The sequence below is a fragment of the Pteropus medius genome, unplaced genomic scaffold (genome assembly GCF_902729225.1).
Source record: "Pteropus medius unplaced genomic scaffold, Ma_sr-lr_union100, whole genome shotgun sequence".
Taxonomy (NCBI): Eukaryota; Metazoa; Chordata; class Mammalia; order Chiroptera; family Pteropodidae; genus Pteropus; species Pteropus medius.
The window spans coordinates 8881851-8901746 of NW_024350927.1; the positions used below are offsets into that span (position 1 = coordinate 8881851).

Consider the following 19896-nt stretch of genomic DNA (forward strand, 5'->3'; position numbering starts at 1 on the left):
GAGAGCTGCCCTCCCCCGGGGGACGCCTTCCTGGGAGGACCAGGACCAGCCTCACGGCCTCCCTGCCATGGGGTCGCCGCTCCACAGCATGACGTTCCCTGTTGACCTGCAGTGGGGCTGCAGCCCAGGGAGTGGAGCGGCAGTGCCCACAGGGAGGGATGCCGGCCTGCCGAGCCTGAGCCCCGCGGGCAAGGGCTCCGCAGGACCCCGTCGGAGATGGGAAGCGGAACCAGGCACGGGGCAGGTGCTCCAGAGGAAGCAGGGCCGGAGCAGGTGTGGAGGGGGCCCTGGGCAGGAGGGCAGGTCTCACTGCACATCCGAGGAAAGTCAGCCTTGTAAAGTAACATGGAGTTTCTGCCCTGAGTCGGTGTCGAGGTGGTCCGAGGACAAGCCGAGGGGACCCCGCCAGCTTCCTGGGGCTGCCAGAACAACTTGCCTCGAGCTGTGTGGCTTGAAACAACATGTTTATCCTGTTCCCAGTCAGGAGACCGCAGTGGCCTAGGCTGAGGTGTCGCAGGGCCAAGCCCCCTCCCAGGGTTCCGGGGAAGGACCCTTCCTGCCCGTCCCAGCATTCCGTGGCTCGTGGCCGCCTGGCTCCCACCTCCACCTCCACCTGCGCGTGGCCTTCCCTCCGTGTCCTCCTCTGTCTCTGTCTCCGGTCTGTCTCTGTCCTGCTCTCGTAAGGCCCCTTGTCGCTGGGTTGAGGGCCCGCCTGGCGAATCGAGAGCTCATGTCACAGTGCTCGCTTCCGTTTCATCTGCACCGCTCTTTCCCAGGAAGCTCACAGTCACAGCCCAGGGATCGGGGTGTGGACACGTGCTTTTGGGGCCAGCACTCAGCGCACCGTGGGGACCCTGGTTTGTAGCACTCCCAGGGGGCCAGGTGTCTGTTTCTGTTTGTGCTTGGCCTAGTGAATGTCCTTGTGGCACATCTGTTCCATGACAAACGTGGCTCGTAGTCCAAGTGTGTTCCTTGGGCCGTTTGTACGTCGTTTGCTATTATATTTAAAGCCTAAATGGGAACAGTTCGGTGCGTTTCTTTCCTTGCATGAAAGCAAACCCAGTTTGGCAGGATAAGACGTTATAAAGTACCAGATCTGATCCCAGCCGCTGAAACTCACTGATAGGAGGGGCGGGTGGCTTCGTTCCCTCCACCAGTTAACTAGTGCTTGCTCTCTCCCTGCCTGCTTGGATGGATGCGCCTGGCCTTCTCCTTAGAGCTGGGGGTGGGGCTGGTTAGGGAGGTTCTTGCCTGCAGGTGTCACCCTGGCCTATTTGGGAGAGAATGCAGGCTAATAAACGGCAATTGAATTGCCACCAGGCCCACTGGTCCCACTGAAGTCTTTGTGGAGGAGTGATCAATAACCCACTAACCATCTCTTCTTGTTAGAGCTGTTAAAAACAAAGAGAGGGAAAATGGATGTGTGCGTAACTGATAGACATTTCACACCGAAGAGGGCTGTATCGACTGAGAACTGAAAAACCGCAAGGAACTGTGAAATTGGAAAATTAAGTATCAGAATCACCTAATTTGAACAATTAAGCCAGGAGGACTTACACAAATAGCATGGAAACTCGGATGCATATTTTATTTTATTCTGATCCTGTAATAAACCTCTGGATTTTATAGATGACCGTTTATAATAGTAGTCTAGATATTAAATCCTTACGGTTTTAGTGGCCGTTTTTCCTAATACGTTTATAATTCTTTTATTTTTAAAAAGCGGTGGATTTCTAATCAGCTTTGCGTTGGTGCGCCGTGGCTGCTCTGTGCTGTTTGTACTGCTGTCCGGCCACTCGCTGGATGGGGAAAGGCTGCCATCGTCCTTGTCTTTGGCAGATGTTCCAGGCACGTCACAGGGTCAGCTGCCGCAGTTCGTACGTGGCTGATTCTTTGCCTGTTCTTCCAGGATGTAGGCTTTTTCCTCACCGAATTGACAGGGACACAGGTCTCTGCTCATCCCCGTGGCCAGGTCATCTGAACTTAGGCTCCTGTAAAGGATAAGCGGGTGGTGTGAGGTCCAGTTACGACGGGACTCGGGAAAGAGATTAATTCCAAACCACATGCTGATCCGAGTGTTTTTCCCCCACACGGATATGAAGGCTACAACAGGGTGGGTGTCATCCAGCAAGGGACAGTCCGGAAAGACTGGCCTGGACGGAACGAGTGTGTTTCCTTGTCTGTATCGGGACCTGCCCACGCATATGTGCGACCACGAGCTGTCTGCGTCGGAGCCCAGCCAGAGTCCTTGGTGTGCGCGTGTAGCAGCCTGCCCTGGACCCGAGTGTGGTCAAGTCCTGGCTGTGACAGTGGCGTGGCAGTTCACCCGTGTCCAGCTGGATAAACAGGGTGTTTCAGGAGCCCAGCCACACCACCGCTGGAGCCTCGCCTTCCCGTGGGTCCTGACCCAGCTGGTGTCGGCGCCCCCGGCCTCTCCCTTGGGGTAGTGCTCTTCACCTCAGAGGCGGGGTGCGGACCCTCCTCTCCGGAGCGCGAGGCGCCCCAGGCAGGCTGTCGTCCTCTCTGTGACCACGGCCTATGACCAGTTGCAGGGCGGTCTCAGTATGCTCGGCCAGCGGGGACGGAGGGCCCATGCTCCCTCTGCTGCCCAGAGACAGTGAGGGTGTACCCCATTCTTTTGCCTTCCTCATCCCAGAGGGCGCAGGCGGCTCTCTGTTGCCCATGAGGAAAACATCCGGAGGGGGTGCTGTGCTCACCCCCGTTTGACCGCCTCCCACATGGGTGGTTTCCCCTCCGTGTCACCCGCACGGCTAGGAGCCCTCGCCACACCGCGCCTAGTTACACTTGGCAGTGAACGCACTGTCGCTTCGCCCACCAGGTGGCTTGGTGACAACTCACGCACCGTGTGCTTTGTTTCTGTTCCAGGCAGCTTCCGGCACCTCCTTGTCCAACCTGGCGTGCATGCACGTGGTTCGCTGGGCTGTGTGGAACCCCTTGCCGGAAGCCGGCTCGGGGACGGTGGTGCTGCCCCTGCGGGGTGGGCTCCAGCCCAACCCCTCGCACCGTCTGGTCTATAAGGCGCCCCCAGCCGGCATGAGCTCCGAAGAGGTGAGTTACTACTTTGTCAATACGGTTCTCTCACCGCGAGCTGCTAGCACGTTCATACATTTTAGGAAAGTTCATACATTTTCAGAAGTCGACAGATACGTTTGTGGGTATTTCATGAGCAGACTTTGTTCATGTCATGGCTTTGCCCTTGAAGAGTGTGTGATTGCCGAGTCGCAGTCAGCCGTGAGCTCACTGAGGCCAGCTTTACCTTGGGTCTCCTGACATCCCTGTTCACGTAGCTGTCTCTTGGGGTGACGTGCTGGGCCCGTGACTCTCATCATCTGTACACACTTTGCAATGAGGTCCACTTCTGTGCCGTATGTGTCTTTTAAAAAAGGACTCTTGGAACGTTAGCTGCACTGGAGGATGGCCTTGGTGGCGTGAGTGCTGTGGAGGGAGTCGGGCCATCAGCGTCCAGCCCTGGCTCATCTTTGTGACTTGTCGCTCACCCCCTCTGGACCTCGGCTCTCTTCAGCTGTGTGCAGAGGGGTGGGACCAGAGTAGGATTTTTAAAACTCCACTTTCTCTGAGCCCCAGAAAAAGCGGGGCGGGGCCAGTCAAAGCGTGCGTGAGGGGTCTCATCCCCAGGCTCCCGCCGGCCCCCTGCCGTGCTCGCAGAGTGGGTGCCGCAGGCACCGTGCGAAACCACTGCCTGCTGACGCCACAGTCCCCCCGACTCCGATGTGTCGGGGCAGAGTCTCTGTCTGGGTACCTCACATTCTTCTGCTTCCGCTCCCGAAATTTGCCTGGCCTGCCTCACAGGGCACATAGGAGCCCGTCAGGACTCAGCTGTCTCATTTTTCTTAGGTAAAAGGCCCGTACCTGTTATTTCAGTATGTCGCCAATGTGCTGACTCGAGTGACAAACATTATTTTCAGTGTTATTTACGATTCGGAGATGCTTTTGGGACCTGATAAGGGAGCAGCTGACTGTGCAGCTTTTCTTACGATGAGGAATGTCTCTCATTATGGGACCACATTCTGCCGCATTCCCACTTGGTCGAGTTGGGGCCCTTATTATAGAATCGCCATTAGAAATCCGACAGCCGTTGCCAGTCTGTCTGTTCTCTCTCGTTCTGTCCGTACAGGGACGTGCGTGAGTCAGTAGTTACTCCGTTTCAGCTCGGCCTTCTCATGCTCCTACATGTCCTTCATTTTTTAGGTGTGTAAACAGTATCGGAGCGTAAGTTTTGGAAGGTTTGACTCTCTTAAGAGCATAAATACATCAAATACTGCCGTTTTCCACAAGGAGTATCACTTCTAATCAGAGTTTCTCTGCCTTAGCATTGTTGACGTTTGGGGCCAGAGCATTCTGTGGGGCTGCCCGGGCATTGGGGACAACAGCATCATCAAGCCAGACGGGGGTGCTTATTCTCTGCCCCTGCACCAGCTAATTCTTCATCTTATTCATTCGCTCAGTGAATTTTTATTGAGCACCTATATATACTCTAGGAAGAATATCCCTGATCCCATGGAACTTACAGTTGAATGAGAGTCGCAGATATTAATCAAAGAAAAGTATAAATATTATAAACATACCATAAGTTTTGGCTAAGTAGAATTTGAGGTTTATGTTACGATTATTTCAGTGTCATTTATTGTGAAGGTAAGTAGTATATTGTGGTTATGTTGTCTTTCTTAACTCTCGTATTTTTCCCTTGAGTAAATAATTGTCCTAAAAAATTATATCTCCGGAAGCAGCCACTGTCAACTCTTAGCTACGACTTAAGGCATTTACTTCATTTTCTAAATGTTATGTTCTACTGCTATTTCTTAGTTTATCAACGTAGACATTACATGTTGACTTCCAGTAATGACAGACAAGTACTCTGGCTCTTTTTATATACCCTGCACGACTTTACAAAACACTGTGTCCTCTCACTGCTCGGCCTGGGATTCAGGCCCCGTCGTCGGACATGCAGCACCGTGGGGTCTGGCTGGAGGACTGGAAAGGGGCCCGGGGAACGGGAAAGTCCTAGAGAGGTCATGGAGCGGGAGGGGCTTGGAGAGCAGCCCCCAAAAAGTTGTTTCGGAAATGCCGGGTTAACCCCCAGGCCGCATACCAGAGGTGTGGCGAACGGGGCTGTGGATGGACCGCCACCAGCCCCAGACCCCCCGCTGGAGGGGCCACATGCAGGAGAGAAATCCGAAAGCACTGCACAGGCTTTGAACATGGAGCTGACATGGAAACCACAAGCCACAGAAAGCTGCTCCGAAGCTGTGGCCTGAGCCCAGCTGGGTTGGTTCCTGAGTAAACAGAGTGTCGGCCTTCTCCACTCCAGTATTGACTACGACCCGAACCTCAATACAGTGTGCGGAACGTCCGTGAGACCATCTAAACTTGGTTGACATACGAAGAACCAGGAAAATCTCAGCTTCCAGGGAAAAGGCGTTCAGCAGACAACACGGAGGTGCCACAGATGTTGGGATTATCACCACTTTAAGGCAGGCGTTATAAAAATGCTCCACTACGTAAGAGGGAATACTTGAAACAAATGGAAAGATAGAAAGTCTCAGCACAGAGATGGACGGTAAAGAAGAACAGATGGAAATTTTAAAACTGAAAAAAATAGCCAAAATAAAGAAAGTTCGCTCAGTGGCCTCAGTATCAGAATGGAGAGGACGGAAGAAAGAGTCTGTGAACTTGAAGATAGACCCGGAGAATGTGCCCCGGCTGAACCACAGAGAGAAACATGGTTAGGAGGCGGGGAATGAGCCTCGGGGACCTGTCGGACGGGACAGGCTAACACCTGTGTCACCAGAGTCCCAGGAGAGGAGAAAGAGTACAGCACAGAAAAAAACATTTGAAGAAATAATGGCTGAAAACTTCTCAAATTTGGGAAAAGACCTAAACGTACAGATTGAAGAGGTTCGGTGAACCCCAGAGATAAAGGCAAAGTAATTCACACCCAGACTCATCGTAATCAAGCTGATGAAAAATAAACACAAAGTACTGAAAACAAACATAGAAAAGTGATGCATTAGTTACAGAGAAACGATAACTTGTGACTGTGGATTCCTCAGCAGGAACCATGGAGGCCGGAAGGAAATGGAACAACATTTTAGAAGCAGTAGCGGAAAGACTCCAGAACTCAGAATGCTGTGTCCTACCAAAGTCCTGCAGGAATGAAGGCGGAATGAACTAAAACAGAGCATTTACTGGCAGCAGACGTGCTCTGAAAAGATTGCTAAAGGAATTTTTTCAGACAGAAGAGAAATGATACAGATGGAAACCTGGCACATTAGAAATGAAAGGGTGGCAGAAGCGATAAATAACACAGTTCGCCTCCTCTCGAGTTCTTTGAAGTATGATTGACGGTTGGAGCGGAAATTGTAACTGATGGGATTTGTACGGCGTGTAGATATAATAGGTAAGATAAGTACGATGTAAAAGGGGAGAGGGGAGAGAGACCCATGCGGTGATGAGGGTTCCGCATTCTCCTCGAAGTAACAAAGCATCAATTCTGAGTAGACTGTGAAAAGTTAAATATTTATTTACATCGTAACCCTAGAGCAGTCACTAAACATAACCATACAAAGAGACAGTGGAAAACCCCATAGAGAAGGAGAAGGAACAAATAATAATAAAATGGCGTCCTGAATCCCAGCACACCAAGAATTACCTGTAAATAGTCTAAACACACCAGTTTAAAGATAGAAGTTGTCAAGTTGCATAAAGAATTCAAGCTCCAAACAGACGCCGTCCACCAGGAACGCGTGTCAAATGCAATGGTGTGGGTGGGTTCAAGGTGAAAGAATGAAAGAACATTCTGTGCGAACACTCATCAAAAGAAAACCAAAAGGCTTGGTTCATGCCAGACAAAACAGACCTCGGAGCACAGGAGATCTCCAGGAAGTAAGAGGGTGTCACACGTAATCGAAGAGCCGATTCATCCAGAAGACGCGTGACATTTAAGACAGACGGAGCTTCGCAGCACACAGAGCAGAAACCGAGAGCGGAGAGGAGAAGGAGGCTGATGGGTCGTCGGAGGCTTCTGCACTCGCCCTGGATCAGCCGGATTACACGCGGATAGAAGATCACCCAGGACGCGGAAGAGCTGAACGTCGCCGGCCGCCGTCTGGATCTCGGTGACATTTATAAGACGCTCCAGCCACCACCAGCAGGGCACATGTTCTCCTCAAGGCCGCATGGAATATTCACCAAAACAGACCACATCCTGGGTCATCAGACAGACCTTAACCATTTTAAAAGAATTGAAATGATACAAGATACGGTCTGTGATAGTAATGGAATTAAAGTAGAAATCAATAACAGATCGTATAAGAAATTACAAACACTTGGCGATTAAATAATACGTTTCTAAATAATCCGTAGTCAAAGAGGAAACCTCAGGAACAAATAGACTACATTTTGAACTGGACAAAAATGAAAATATATCACAATTTGTAGGATGTTGCTAAAGCGTGCTTACGTGGAAATTAATAGCATTAAGTGCTTAGATTAGGACCGGAGGAAGTTCTCAACTCAATAATCTAATCTTCCACCTTTAGAAACTAGAAAAAGAAGAGCAAAATAAATCTAAAGCAAGCAGAAGAAAGTCTATAATGAGGAGCAGAAACCAATGGAATTAAAACAGAAGGACAGTTGAGAAAAAAATGGAGAAAACCAATGAAACCAAACACTGATTCTCTGAAAAGATCAATAAAATCGATAATGCAATCTAGCAAGACCAAAGAAGAAAGAAGAGAGGACGCAAGTCACTAATATGAAAGAAGGGATGTCACTACAGACCACTCGAGCATTAATAGGGTACTAAAGGGACACTGGGAACAACTCCATACAGCTGACAATTTAGACGAATCAGATCATCTCATCCTAAACAACAAACTATCAGAAGTCGCCCAAGGTAAAGTAAATGACCTGAGTAGTCCTACAATTATTATAGAAATTGAATTCAGTTGAAAAACTTTTGAAAAAAGAAATATGCAGGCCTAGTCACTCTGAATTCTACTAAACGTTTAAAGGAGAAATAATACCCATTTTATATCTCCCAGAAAATAGAAGAGATGGGAACAATTCCCAGTTTGTGTAATGAGACCTGTGTTATCCCAGGATCGGCACCAGAAAAAGGAAACTGTGGACACACATCTCTCATGGACACAGATGCAAAATACTCAACAAAATATCAGCAAATCGAACCCAATAATGTGGAAAAGAGCAATACGCCATGACCAAGTGGGGGTTCATCCCAGGGATGTATGTCTGTTTCCTTTTTGAAAATCAGTAAGTGTAGTTCACCTAGTAACAGCCTAAAGAAAGAAAACCATATTATCATGGCAATTGATGCAGAAAAAGCATTTGACACAATTTAACACCCATTTATCATAAAAACTGAGCAACTTAGTTGTAGAAGAGAATTTCTTCAATCTGATCCAGGGCACCTACAAAACCCTTAAGCTGGCATCGTGCTTAGTGGTGAAGGGCTCGACGCTTCCCCCTAAGATCAGGAACACGCGAAGGATGTCCGCTCTCAGCATGCGGAGTCTTTTTCAGCCTTGAGCGGGACGCGCTGGGCAGTGCAATAAGACAAGAAAACCAAAATGGAAGAAAGGAAGATGTCACACTGCCCGCGTTTGCAGACCACACGATCGTCCATGCAGATCACAGGGGAGCAACAAGGAAACTAGAATGAGCACGTGAGTTTACTGAGCTTGCAGGACACGACGGAAAGGCCCATATGAAAAAAATCCATCGCGTGTCTATATACCAGCAATGAAAAGTTAGAAAGCAAAACTGAAAAAGCTGTTGACAAGGGCCTCCCCTCGATAAACAAATCTAACAAGGCATGCACGGGATCTGCACGCCGAAGGCGAAAACACTCGTCCGCTGCATGCCATTCCTCGTGTGACGCTTCGGCGAAAGCACCTAAGTAAGTGGGGAGATGCGACGTCCTCATGGGTTGGATGACTCAGCATAATAAAGACAGAAATTTTCCCTTAATCGATCAACCAGTAATGCAGTTTCTCTCAAAATCCCAGCAGGATGTTTTCTGTAGGTGTGAACACGCTGATTCTAAAACGTACAGGAGGGCGGAGTAACCAGAAGACCGAAAACCAGTTAGGTAAGAACAGTAAAACTGCAGGAATCATACCGCGCAATTTCAAGTGACAGTGCAGCCATGACCATCGACATGAAGCGCCGTCGGTGGAGGAATGGCACACAGATTCACGAACAGAACGGAGCCCAGAAGTAAATCACAGCTTGGCGGTTTCCTGTGGAATTAAATATACACATACCATATGATGCGGCGATACTGTTCTTAGAGAAACAAAAACTTATGTTCCCGCAGAAATATGTACACCAATGTTTATAGCAGCTTTCTCTGCAGTCAGACGAGCTGGGAGCAGCCCAGATGTGTTTAAGCGGCGCGTGGATGAATAAGCGGCCGTGCCTCACACGGCAGAACACTACTCAGCGGTTAAAAGGAGCGAACTCTTGGTCCACACCGTGACCTGTGTGAATCTGATCAGCACTGTGTTGGGTGAACGACACCAGCTTCAAAAGTTCCATGCCGCACGATTCCACGAATGTGACATTCGCGACGGGACCGGACCGTGGGGATGAGGAGAGGCTCAGAGACCGCACGAGGGGGCAGCACGGGGGGTGTTTGGGGTGACGGAGCTGTTCTGTGTACCCTCATTATGGTGGTGGTGACTATATACCCAAATTTAAAAAGTCACTTTTACATAGGTTAATTTTAAAAAACACTTAAACCTGGAGAAACATGGTTTCCGCTTGTGTAAGGGTCATTCCCTTACACAAGCATGTTGTGGTCTTCTGGGAATTTGGCGCCACGGCCAGTTGCTTCCTGTTCAGAAAATTCCTTGTGGCTTCAGAAATTCCCGATTTCACTTAGACTTTTAGAAAAGGCTGGGGCGTCGTTCTTGCTTGAACTACTCTGATAAAAGGATACTGACGAAGGGGGCGTGGCTGTCACCGCTCTGTGGTCATTTGTAGGTGAAGCAGGTGGAGTCGGGGACGGTCCAGTTCCAGTACTCACTGCACCCTGAAGGACACCTGGACACACCCACAGGGCGCGTCAGCGGGCCCACGGCAGAGCGGCGGTTCCCCAGGAAGCCACCCACGTCCCCTTCAAGTAAGTGTTTGCAGAAAGCTGACTTCTCAAGCACAGCATGACTCCCATCTGTTCCCGGGGAGAAGCGCTTCGGCCGGCACGGTGGCGTTTATCACGATCCACACAGATTGCTTTAACTCGAATCAGCTGGTCGAGTTTTTGCTTCTTGCGGGGGCGTAGCGTGGACAGTGCTACAGCATGGCCCAGCAGTTGTCACCTGTGCTTCGGCTACGAGTCAGCTCAGTTACTCGCAGCTCCCTGACCGAAGGCCTGGGGAAGGTTCTGTTGGTGACGCTTAAAGGGCACTCTACATGGCTGTCCCGCAGACACGGGGCTCGAGAATTAGCTTGGCCGGAAGCTGCGGACTGCCAGCTCTGTTTTGCATTATTAATGCAGCCGTGAGTTTGTTGTTTTTAAAAAAATACTTCTCACTCCTTGAAGCCCTGTCTGTGATGTCAGCATGTGACTTGAGAGGGCGTGGGGGTCACCAGCAGCGTGCCCTCCTTCCCGTGGGTGGTGGCGGCTCCACATGCGTGTAAGTGGCTAGGGAGCACTTGCGGCTTCGGCTTCCCGTTTGGTGGGCTCAGCACCTTCTGCCGTGGCCAGTACCTTGTGTCCAGGGCCTCCTAGTTTGAGCCTGAGGACCTCCAAGCCAGCCTCCTCCTAGAGAATTCCACCTGTGGCCAGCGGAGGCACGGAAGGCAGAAGGGAGTGTTGGACAAGGCCGCTGGAAAGGGCTGGCGACCCTCGGCTGTAGGCGTCGTGAGATCTTACCAGCCGAAGGGACGTTCTAGATCACAGTGGTTACTCTCAGAAACGGAGCGAACCAACGTGGAAACCGGGGGAGGGGCTTAGTGTCTGTCCCCCTCCCGACGGCTTTCCTGTGACAGATGACGCCAGCTCCCCAGGGAGCGCTCGCCAGCCCCTCGGCTGTAGGTCCTGGGCGCTGGTGCACAGGCGCAGTGAGTCTCATCCGGGGTGATCTTTTATGAGTTGAGATTGTACTTTTTGGAAACTGGCCCTGTCGCATTTAATTTCACAGTTGGCAGAAGCAGCACGCTCGATATCTAAACGCATCCCGGTACCAGAGCTTAACGGTCTTTGCAAAGAGGCGGCGCATCCGGCGGGTTTAATCGCTCTGTTCTCTCACGTTTTGCGCACTGTGCTCACCAGACTGTGCTCAGGGTCGCTGCTCACCACCGATGTGTACACTAAAAACATCCTACATCAGGGGTACGGAAATGTACAGCACTGCGTGTCCTTGAGAAATTGCCGGAATTTCTGCTGGAATCCCTCGCAGTGGTGGGTGGGAGGCATGCATGTTCTGTCAGAGTCAGTTTAGAATAAATTTCCAATTTTATTTGATAAACTTGAAGGCATTGATGGCATAGAATATGTAGTTTAAAAATACTAAACCGAGGGTTAAGTTTATTTCTAACCCATTCCCTGTTTTAAATCTATTATCTTTCCTTCTTCGACATACTTGACGTATAGTTACACTTTAAAAATAAAACAAACGTCAATCTCTAGGAAACAAACGTGAAAGAAAGATAGTGTCCTAGATTATAAAAATAGGTATGTTTTGTGATTTAAAATGAACGGGATTCCTCTGGTTTTTGATTAAGTTACTTAAAGGACAGTGGTGACGTAAACGTGGTTTACTCCTGTTTGCGGAAGTGCCCGGCGAGGCCATTTCCTCGGGGAGTGGCCCAGTGCAGCCAGCTTTAAGGGCATTTTCAAGCGTTTAATTATGATGTAGTTATGGCGCTGGACACAAGCCGCTAGTTGTCTTCGAGGACCTTCCGATCGTACTCGTTATGAACTGTGGCGGGACAGCGCCGTCCCTCAGCACTGTCACTGGCTTCTGCTGGCCTGGCTTCTGCGGGCTCTGCTTTTGCTTTCCTGGCTGCCCCGTCAGTGTTCATGAGGGGGTGTGAGGGGATTCGCAACCTGGTCTGCCGCTCCCTCCACGTCCCAGAATTGGCCTTCAGCTCATTTTTTTTTTTTTGCTTGGGGTTCATTGAGCAGAATCCTTGGGTCCCTGGGTTTATAGTTTTCATCACAGTTGGGAAAATTTTGATTATTTTGCTTCAAACATTTCCTCTTCCTCTCTCCCTTCTCCCTTGGAGCCCCCGTTACATGGCGTCGCTCGTCCCCCAGCTCCCTGATGTGCTGTCCACCTTCACGTAGACTTTTCTCTCCGTGCTCCCTTTTAGGTAGTTCTGTGGCTGTGTCGTCACGTTCACTCACCTTCTGCGACGTCTGCTCTGTCATTGATCCCGTCCAGTGTAGTTTTCATCTCAGATGTTGTCCCCTCGGATGTGGACGTTTTGGGGCGGGGCGTTCCCGTGCCGACCACAGGGCGCAGGGTGAACCAGGTCCTTAGCAGGGCTGTGGCACGGCTGTCCTTACAGAAAACAAAATCAGATCGGAATTTCATGTCGTGCACGAAAATAAATTCTAGCTGGATTAAAAAACAAAACGTTGGAAATTTCAGAATTAGAAAGTTAGAAAGAAGAAAGATGATAGAGCTTCTCCAAATCGATAAGAACTAACGAACAGCAGGGAAGAAAAATGGGCCAAGGACACGAAGGGGAATTCGCAGAGAAGGAACCAGGGGACCTGATAAGTGTATGAAAAAGTGCTCAGTTTTGCTAGTAATCAGAGAAATGCAAAATTAAATGAGAAATCATCTCAAACCCCTCAGCTGGACAAATCTAGCTGTCAAGCAGCGAAGGTTGACGAGGATTTGGGAAATGAGGAACTCGTGGCCCGGAGTGGGGTGCCATCCTGACAGCCGCTTCGAAGAGCAACTTCGTGATATTCACTTAATACCTTCAACTCCGAAACGGCGTTTCTAGGTGCCTGTTGCAGAGGACAGCCATTCACCTGTACACGGGACCTGGTTGGCTGGGGACAGGGCAGACACACTGGTTTATCTGGACCACAGGACGCTCGCTGGATAAGCGGTTAACATGAATGGAGTAGGTCTCCGCATCTCGCTGTGGGCAAACCCTCTCGACGCGTGTGAGCGGGGACGCGTGACCGAGTTCACGAGCGCGTGCTTGCTGATTGTCGCTCTTACACTTGCTGCTTAACGTCCCCGCCGCTCCGTGTCCTCAGCTGCGGAGCGGACGAGTTCAACGCCTGGGTGCGAGAAACAAAGCTTGCGAAGTCTTAGGAAAGAGTTCGGAGCATAGTTTTGTGCCTTTGGGATTAGGAAGTCTTTCTTTAACAGGGTGGGCCAAGCGTGAACCAAAAGGAGATGGAGAAACACGATCATGTTAACATATGAAACTTGTGTGTGAGAGAAGACTCTAGACACACAGTTAAAAGCCAAACCTCAGACTCAAAGGTATTTGCAAGGCATATAATCATAGAAAATTAATTGTAAGAATTAGATGAGAGAGGGTGGTAGGAAGGGCGCCTCCTGATCACCAGGAAATAGAGAGGCAGTTAACTGGCAAGAAAAACGGGCAGAGGCCGCCCAGGGCGGTGGAGCGGGCCGCGGGGGCGGGCGGTCGGCATGCTCCTGGCTGGGGGCGCGTGCTTCGCGGGCGCCGTCAGCCGTCGTTGGTGTCGTCCTCGTACTACTGCGGTCATTGTCCCTCTGGCTGGCAGCGTCAGTGGGCCGTGGCCACACGTTCGTGCCCCTTTCGAGCACTGACCCAGTTAAACACAGATCCAAAATCTTACTGGAAACAAGGTGACCAGGAGGTCAGGAGCAAACGCATCACATCTCCATGGAGATTTTTTTGCCCCCAAAGTCCTTGATGAATGAGGACAGGCCAGGGCCCGGACACCGTCCAGGGAAGTAGGTTCTCGCTGGGCCCGATAGCTGTGTTGGCCCCGCCTCTGCCCTGTGATGTTAGCCGGTCTGGAGGCCCTGAGGGGACTGTCTTCTCAGCTGGACGCCCTCTCCCAACCCTCTTCATCTGCCCAGCCAGTCCTCACGGAGGGGCTGTGACGTGCCGGGTGCTGTTTAGGCTCCCGTCCTCATGAAGCTCGTGGTTTGAAAAGAGACAGTAAACAAACTGATCACCAAGTGTTTTAGGTAGCAAAAAGAACTGTGGCATACTGCTGTCCCTCTCTGCAGGGTGTGAAAGCGGGGGAAGCCGGTCCTGCGGCGGGCGCGGAGTGCACGGGACTTGTCCGTACTTTCCCTCAGTCCTGCTGTGAGCGTAAAACTGCTCTGAAGTCTAAACTCGATCAAAAAGGAGAGTAAAAATGCCCGTGGGGACGCTCGCAGCGGCGCGTCTCGATCTGGTGACTCGCGTTCAGGATCTTCACTTCTGGTTTCATTAATGAGGTTTGTCCGTGCAGAGCGCTGCAGGCCTTACGGCCAGATAGTGGATATTTTAGGCTTCGTGGGCCGGATGGCCGCTGTCACAGCTACTCGACTTTGCTAGTGTACCATGAAAGCCATAGACGACAAGTAAACGGGTGAGTGTGGCTGTGTTCCAATAAAACTTTATTTATAAACACAGGTTGTGGGCCGAATTTGACTGTGGGTTGTAGTATGCAGATCCATGATCTGAAGCTTTGTTAGGTTTGGCGTTAGGAGTGTGCTAGTTTTGTAAAATGCGTGTTCAGTTAGGGTTTCTTAGAGCAGGGGTCCTTACCCCTCCAGGCCTGTGGACTTGGTACTGGTTTGTGGCCCATTAGGAACCGGGCCACACAGCAGGAGGTGAGCGGCGGGTGAGGGAAGCTTCATCTGTATCTGCAGCCGCTCCCCAGCACCGGCATCGCTGCCTCAGCTCCACCTCTGGCCGGCGGGCGTTAGAATCCCATGGGAGCACCGGTCCCTGGTGCCAATCAGGTTGAGGACCACTGCTGTTGAGAAACAGACCAACAGGGTGTATAAATAGTAACAGATTTATTGTAAGAAATTGGCTCATACAGTTATGGAGGCTGAGAAGCCCCGTAATCTGCCATCTGCAAGCCGGTGGCCCAGGAAAGTCGGTGGCCTGGCATAGTCTGCGTCCAGGGTCGGGGACCCAGGGGGGCCAGTGACGTGGATTCCAGTCCCATGTGTGGGCCTGGGAACCAGGAGCGCCCAGGGCAGGAGAAGATGACAGCTCAGCTCAGCGGTCGGCCAGGGAGGGCCACTGTCCCTTTCCTCTCCGTTCACCCTGGTCCTGCCCTCAGCGAATCAGGGGACGATCAGGGGAGGGCGAGCTGTACTGAGACAGAGTCAAGTGCTCATTTTATCCGGCAGCACCCTCACAGACACGCCCAGAGTAATGCTGAGGAGCAAACACCTGGGCACCTGTGATCTCACTTGTGATCTCACCTGTGATCCGGGAAGCTTGACCGTAAAATTAACCATCACGCGTTAGGAAGCTTTCCAACCTTCTCTGTGCTTTAAAATTGTTTAAACAAAAGACAGGACCTGTCAAGGTCTGATAAAACTTACCCGCAAAACCATCAGGAACTTGGTGCCTTTTAAAGGAAACTTTTGGCAACCATTAAATTTCTGTTAATGGTTATCGATCTGTTTAGGTTTTCCACCTCATCTTATGTTAACATTCTCTAAAAAAAAAAAAAGAAAATGATCAGTTTCATTTAGTTTATAAAAACATTGGGGTAAAATTAGATCTAATTTAAAAATTCTGATTCGTAACTATGATTATTAGATTACCTTCCTCATCTCCAGTGTTTCGGTGGGTCTCTCCCTTTTTTTCATCAGCCTTATCGAAGTTTTTGTCTCATTCCCGTTAGGGAATCAGCTGTCGGTTTTACTTATTGGTTCTCTGGTTCTTCTTAAGTTTTTAATTGTATCTTTAACTTTAATTAACTTAATTAAAATTTGATTAATTTTTCTTCGATTTTTTTTCAAGTCTTAAATAGTTGAATGCTTAGTATATTTCCCATTTATCTATTTACTAATAAAGACATTCAAGGTTCTGCATCAATTTTCTTCAAAGTACAGCTTGACCCTTATTTCATTGGTTTTGATCTGTAGTGTTATTTCCTAAATTGTTGATTTCAGTTTCTGTTTTCTTTTCACCTGAAATTTAGAAGTGTATTTAAAGACTCCCACCGTAGAGAGTGCAAGGTAACCGTTTCTCGTCCTGTTGCGTGCGGCTCCCACTCCTGGGCCAAGCCCCTCCGGTGTCGTGTGCCTGCAGAGCCGCCTCTCCCCCGTCTCGCCGATGCCGCTGTTTAGTTTTTTATCATTGTCTGTTTTCTGTGTTTCTTCCTTCCCCTCCCGCTCTTGGAGTGTGTAAGTCAGGTTCGCTATGGTAACAGGTAATTCCCAAGTCTCACTGGCTTAAACAAAAAAGGTTTGTTTCCAAGTCTCGCTACACGTCCGTTGTGGGTTGGCGGCGGCTCTGCTCGTCGTGGTCACAGATGGCACTTGTCATCTTGAGTGTTGCTGGCCACTGGGCCAGAGAGAAGGGGAGACCCGAGAGGCTCTTGTTCCATCAGTTAGAGTCTCTGGCCCAGAAATGGTGCATGTCGCTTCTCCAAGCTCATTGGCTAGCGAGCCACGTGGCCCCACCCAGTGGCAGGGGCTGGGAATGCCCTGATTTGTGCTCCAGAAGGTGAGAGGTGAAGGACTGTCAGAGGAGCATGTCGTAGGTGGCGGCTGGGACCGTTCACCTTCCTGTTGCCCAGCGGTGCCCTTGCCGGTAGTGGAGCATCCTGCCATGTTTGTAGAGTAAGCGAGGACTATTATGTATGAGGGGTAGAAACTCAACCCACAGCAGGTCATACAAGAGTGGGACTTTGGGCTCATGTGACACAAGAGCCCAGAGGCAGAGCTGGCACGAGGCCTGGCTGCATCGTGGTAACTCCGTATCTGTCTGTCTCTCTCCCACACCCCTGTCCCCTTGCCCTCCAGCTCGCAGTGCTGGCTTCTTTGTGGAAGGGTCCTTCCACGTGGTGGCCCAGGAGCTCCACGCTCATCCCCTGGCTTAGGGTTACCGGCAGAAAGAATGTCTTTTATTTCCTCGTGCCAGTAAGAGCCCTGAGAGGGCGCCCCCTCTGTGGCGCCACCTGCTGGTGCCCTGGGTGACGGTCATGGGGGTGGGGTGGGACCCTCTGGTGAGTGGGTGGGCCGCCCACCCTGAGCGCATGGTTGGGCTGGGTGGGTGATGCCCCAGAGGGAGACCGTGGGTGGGCAGAAGCCGCGGGCGCGGCTGCCTTGCACGGAGGGTCTGCCTGCCGGCCGGAGTCCAAGTCCAGGGGCTTGCCCCGCACCGCCGCCTCTGCCGCATGGCGGTGTCCGGCCCTGACTGGCTCTTCCTGTATCTCGAGATCTTCAGATGAGCAGATTTAGTCGTTCCTGCCACTGCTGTGCCGTGCGTGAAGGACAAAGGCAGTGACAAGTGCCCGTCCTCCAGAAGTCCCTGCCCCGACCTCCAGACAGGAGCTGGGCACAGCGCGCCTGGGATCTGGGGGGCATTATGGAAGTTCGGGGGGCCCTCCCGGGGCCTCCCCGCAGAGGCAGCCAGCTCCGGGCCCGCCGGCACGCGCCTGTCTCTGGCCGGCTGGCCAAACGCACCGTTCTCCCCTGTGCAGGGCGCAGTGCGTGCGGTTTGACTCCCTGAGATGCAGAGCCGTTGGGAGCACGCCGTCAGTCCTGTCCCGGAAGACTCAGCGTCACCGCCTCGGCCAGCGGGAGCGGATGCTCTGGTGGCGGGAGAACCAGGAGTCCAGCTCCGTGCAGACCTGTGGCAGCGGCGTTATCTGCTTTTCAGCTGCCGTTTGGGGACCAGCCGCCCTGCACGGATGGAGCCCGCTCACGTCTGCCTTATTTAATTTGGATTTATTGCTGCTGTCACATCACATTGCCGTGATCGCCCTCGTCCCGCGTCCCAGGCGTCTGAAGACGTCGCCTCCCAAGGCCCAGCGTGAGAGACCTCAGGATCCACTGGTGCTTGTTAGCTCAAGACGGAAGCTTGCCTTCCCTCAGCATTTCACCAGCTTACATGAGTCCTCTGGAAAGCTTAATGACACGTGGCTGTCACTTTAAGTGCGGTGCTTGGGTTTTCTGTTACGAATTATCCTTCTTATTTCTTCTGTAAAAGGACAAGGAGCAAAGGGCCGTCTGTCACCATCCATGAGAGCGCCGGGGCCACTAGAGGGCACTCGGTCTCTAGTGTTTGAAGCTCTGCGTTTCCCTGACCCCCGCTTCGCTGTTGAGTGTTCTGGGGCTGTCAGAATTTCTCGTGTTTGCATGATAGATTTAGAACAGCCACGTGGAAGGGGTCGTCGGAAACACGTGGGCATGGTGCTTCCCAGTGTACACCGCTTCCGAGTCATGGCATGGCTGCGACCCCGAGCTGCCGACACAGCTGGGGACGCCCTCGGACCGGCGGCAGCGTCCTCGCCACCCCGCAGTGGAGCGGCGGTGGGGAGGGTGGGAAGCTGCACGTGGGGACGGGGGTTGGCGTGCGGCTTTGAAGGACCCCGAGGACCTCTGGAGGACATTGGTGGCTTGGTGGGCGGCTACCAGCCAAGGCTCGAGGGGCTGGGGGCGGGTCTCGTGTTCTGAGCCCGGCCTGGAAGGTGACCCCAGCCTGGGGCTCTGAACTCTCACGTCATGGCACTCCCCAACCCTCTTGGGCCTGATTAACCGAGATGGGGGCGCCTCTGCTTCCTCGGCCACCTGTGCTCCGAACTTCACGGAGACCCCAGCCCACTCCCTCATCTAGCTGCCCCGTCTCCTCCTAGATCCCGCTCATTCCCCCTTTCTTGTGACCAGAGTCTTAAGGAGGATGACTCTTCACCCCGAGTCACTGGGAACGAGGCCTTTCTGGTGCGTTTGCCTCCTGAATTCTGTGTCGAAAACTGACTCACCTTCAGTTTTCAAGGTCTGATGCAGAAAGCCATTTCTTACCATCTTTCTCCTTAAATCACGCCAACCGTGTCGTTAGCAGTGGTGACCCCTTCCTTCGCCCGGCCTTTCGGGGCCAGCTGTTGGTCTCTGTCCTGTGACATCCCCAGAGCCCCTCCCCCTGGTCCTTGGCCTGAGCGCACTGCAGGTTACTAAGCAACGGCCACCTCCCGGCAAGTAACTGACCCTTCAGTGACACGCAGCAGGTTTGTGCGGCGGACAGCATTGTCCTCTGAGAATGCCCCGTGCTAGGCCCGCCTGCCCGCTCTCCTTCCCTCAGTCTCCCCACGAGCGAACGCACAGCTCCATCCACACACGTGCACACGTGTTCTCAGAAGACAGCTGTACCCCAGCACCCAGCCTTCAGCCTGCCTGCGACACACGGCTGCTCCTGGTTGGCGGTCCATTACAGGACGCCCGTCGTGCTGCGGGGTCCCGGCCCGCATTTCTGGAGAGGACGCTGGCCGGCCTCTGCTCTCCCCAGCCAGAGGCTGTCTCCATGAAGCCCACTGCCTGATCTGTCACTCATCAGTGTGCTTATCTTTATACCTTTCCGTGACCTACCCATTTGACTCACCAAAAACGCCATCTGAGAATTGTTGACTTGAAAAGCCTCCGTCTTTCCCTGGGGTGTGGAGTTTGCCTGGTCTCAGGGCTCTCCGGGCAGAGTGCAGAGGAAGCAGGATGACACAGGTCTCTCTGTGACCTGGCGGACGTAGCCAGCCCAGGCGTGGGCAGTCTGCAAGCCCCTGCCTTGCCTTTTACTTATGAGTCGGGCGTTTGGGCTTCTAGAAGCTGCGTGAAGGATTGGAGACAACGGAGCTTCTGTGGGCCTCGATTCCCAGTGAGTGGGGACTGACCGGGGAGTGACAGCATGTCAGGAAAA

The 19896-nt window shown here is 51.9% G+C and overlaps 1 protein-coding gene across 1 annotated transcript in view; it reads left to right on the plus strand.

Annotated features, from left to right (window-relative positions):
* Positions 1 to 19896, plus strand: part of NPHP4 (nephrocystin 4) — a 94204-nt gene that overhangs the window by 38190 nt on the left and 36118 nt on the right. The window contains exons 10-11 of the mRNA XM_039842036.1: positions 2887 to 3069; positions 10048 to 10186. Of these exons, the coding sequence (XP_039697970.1) occupies positions 2887 to 3069; positions 10048 to 10186 (322 nt within the window). The remainder of the gene's footprint in view (positions 1 to 2886; positions 3070 to 10047; positions 10187 to 19896) is intronic.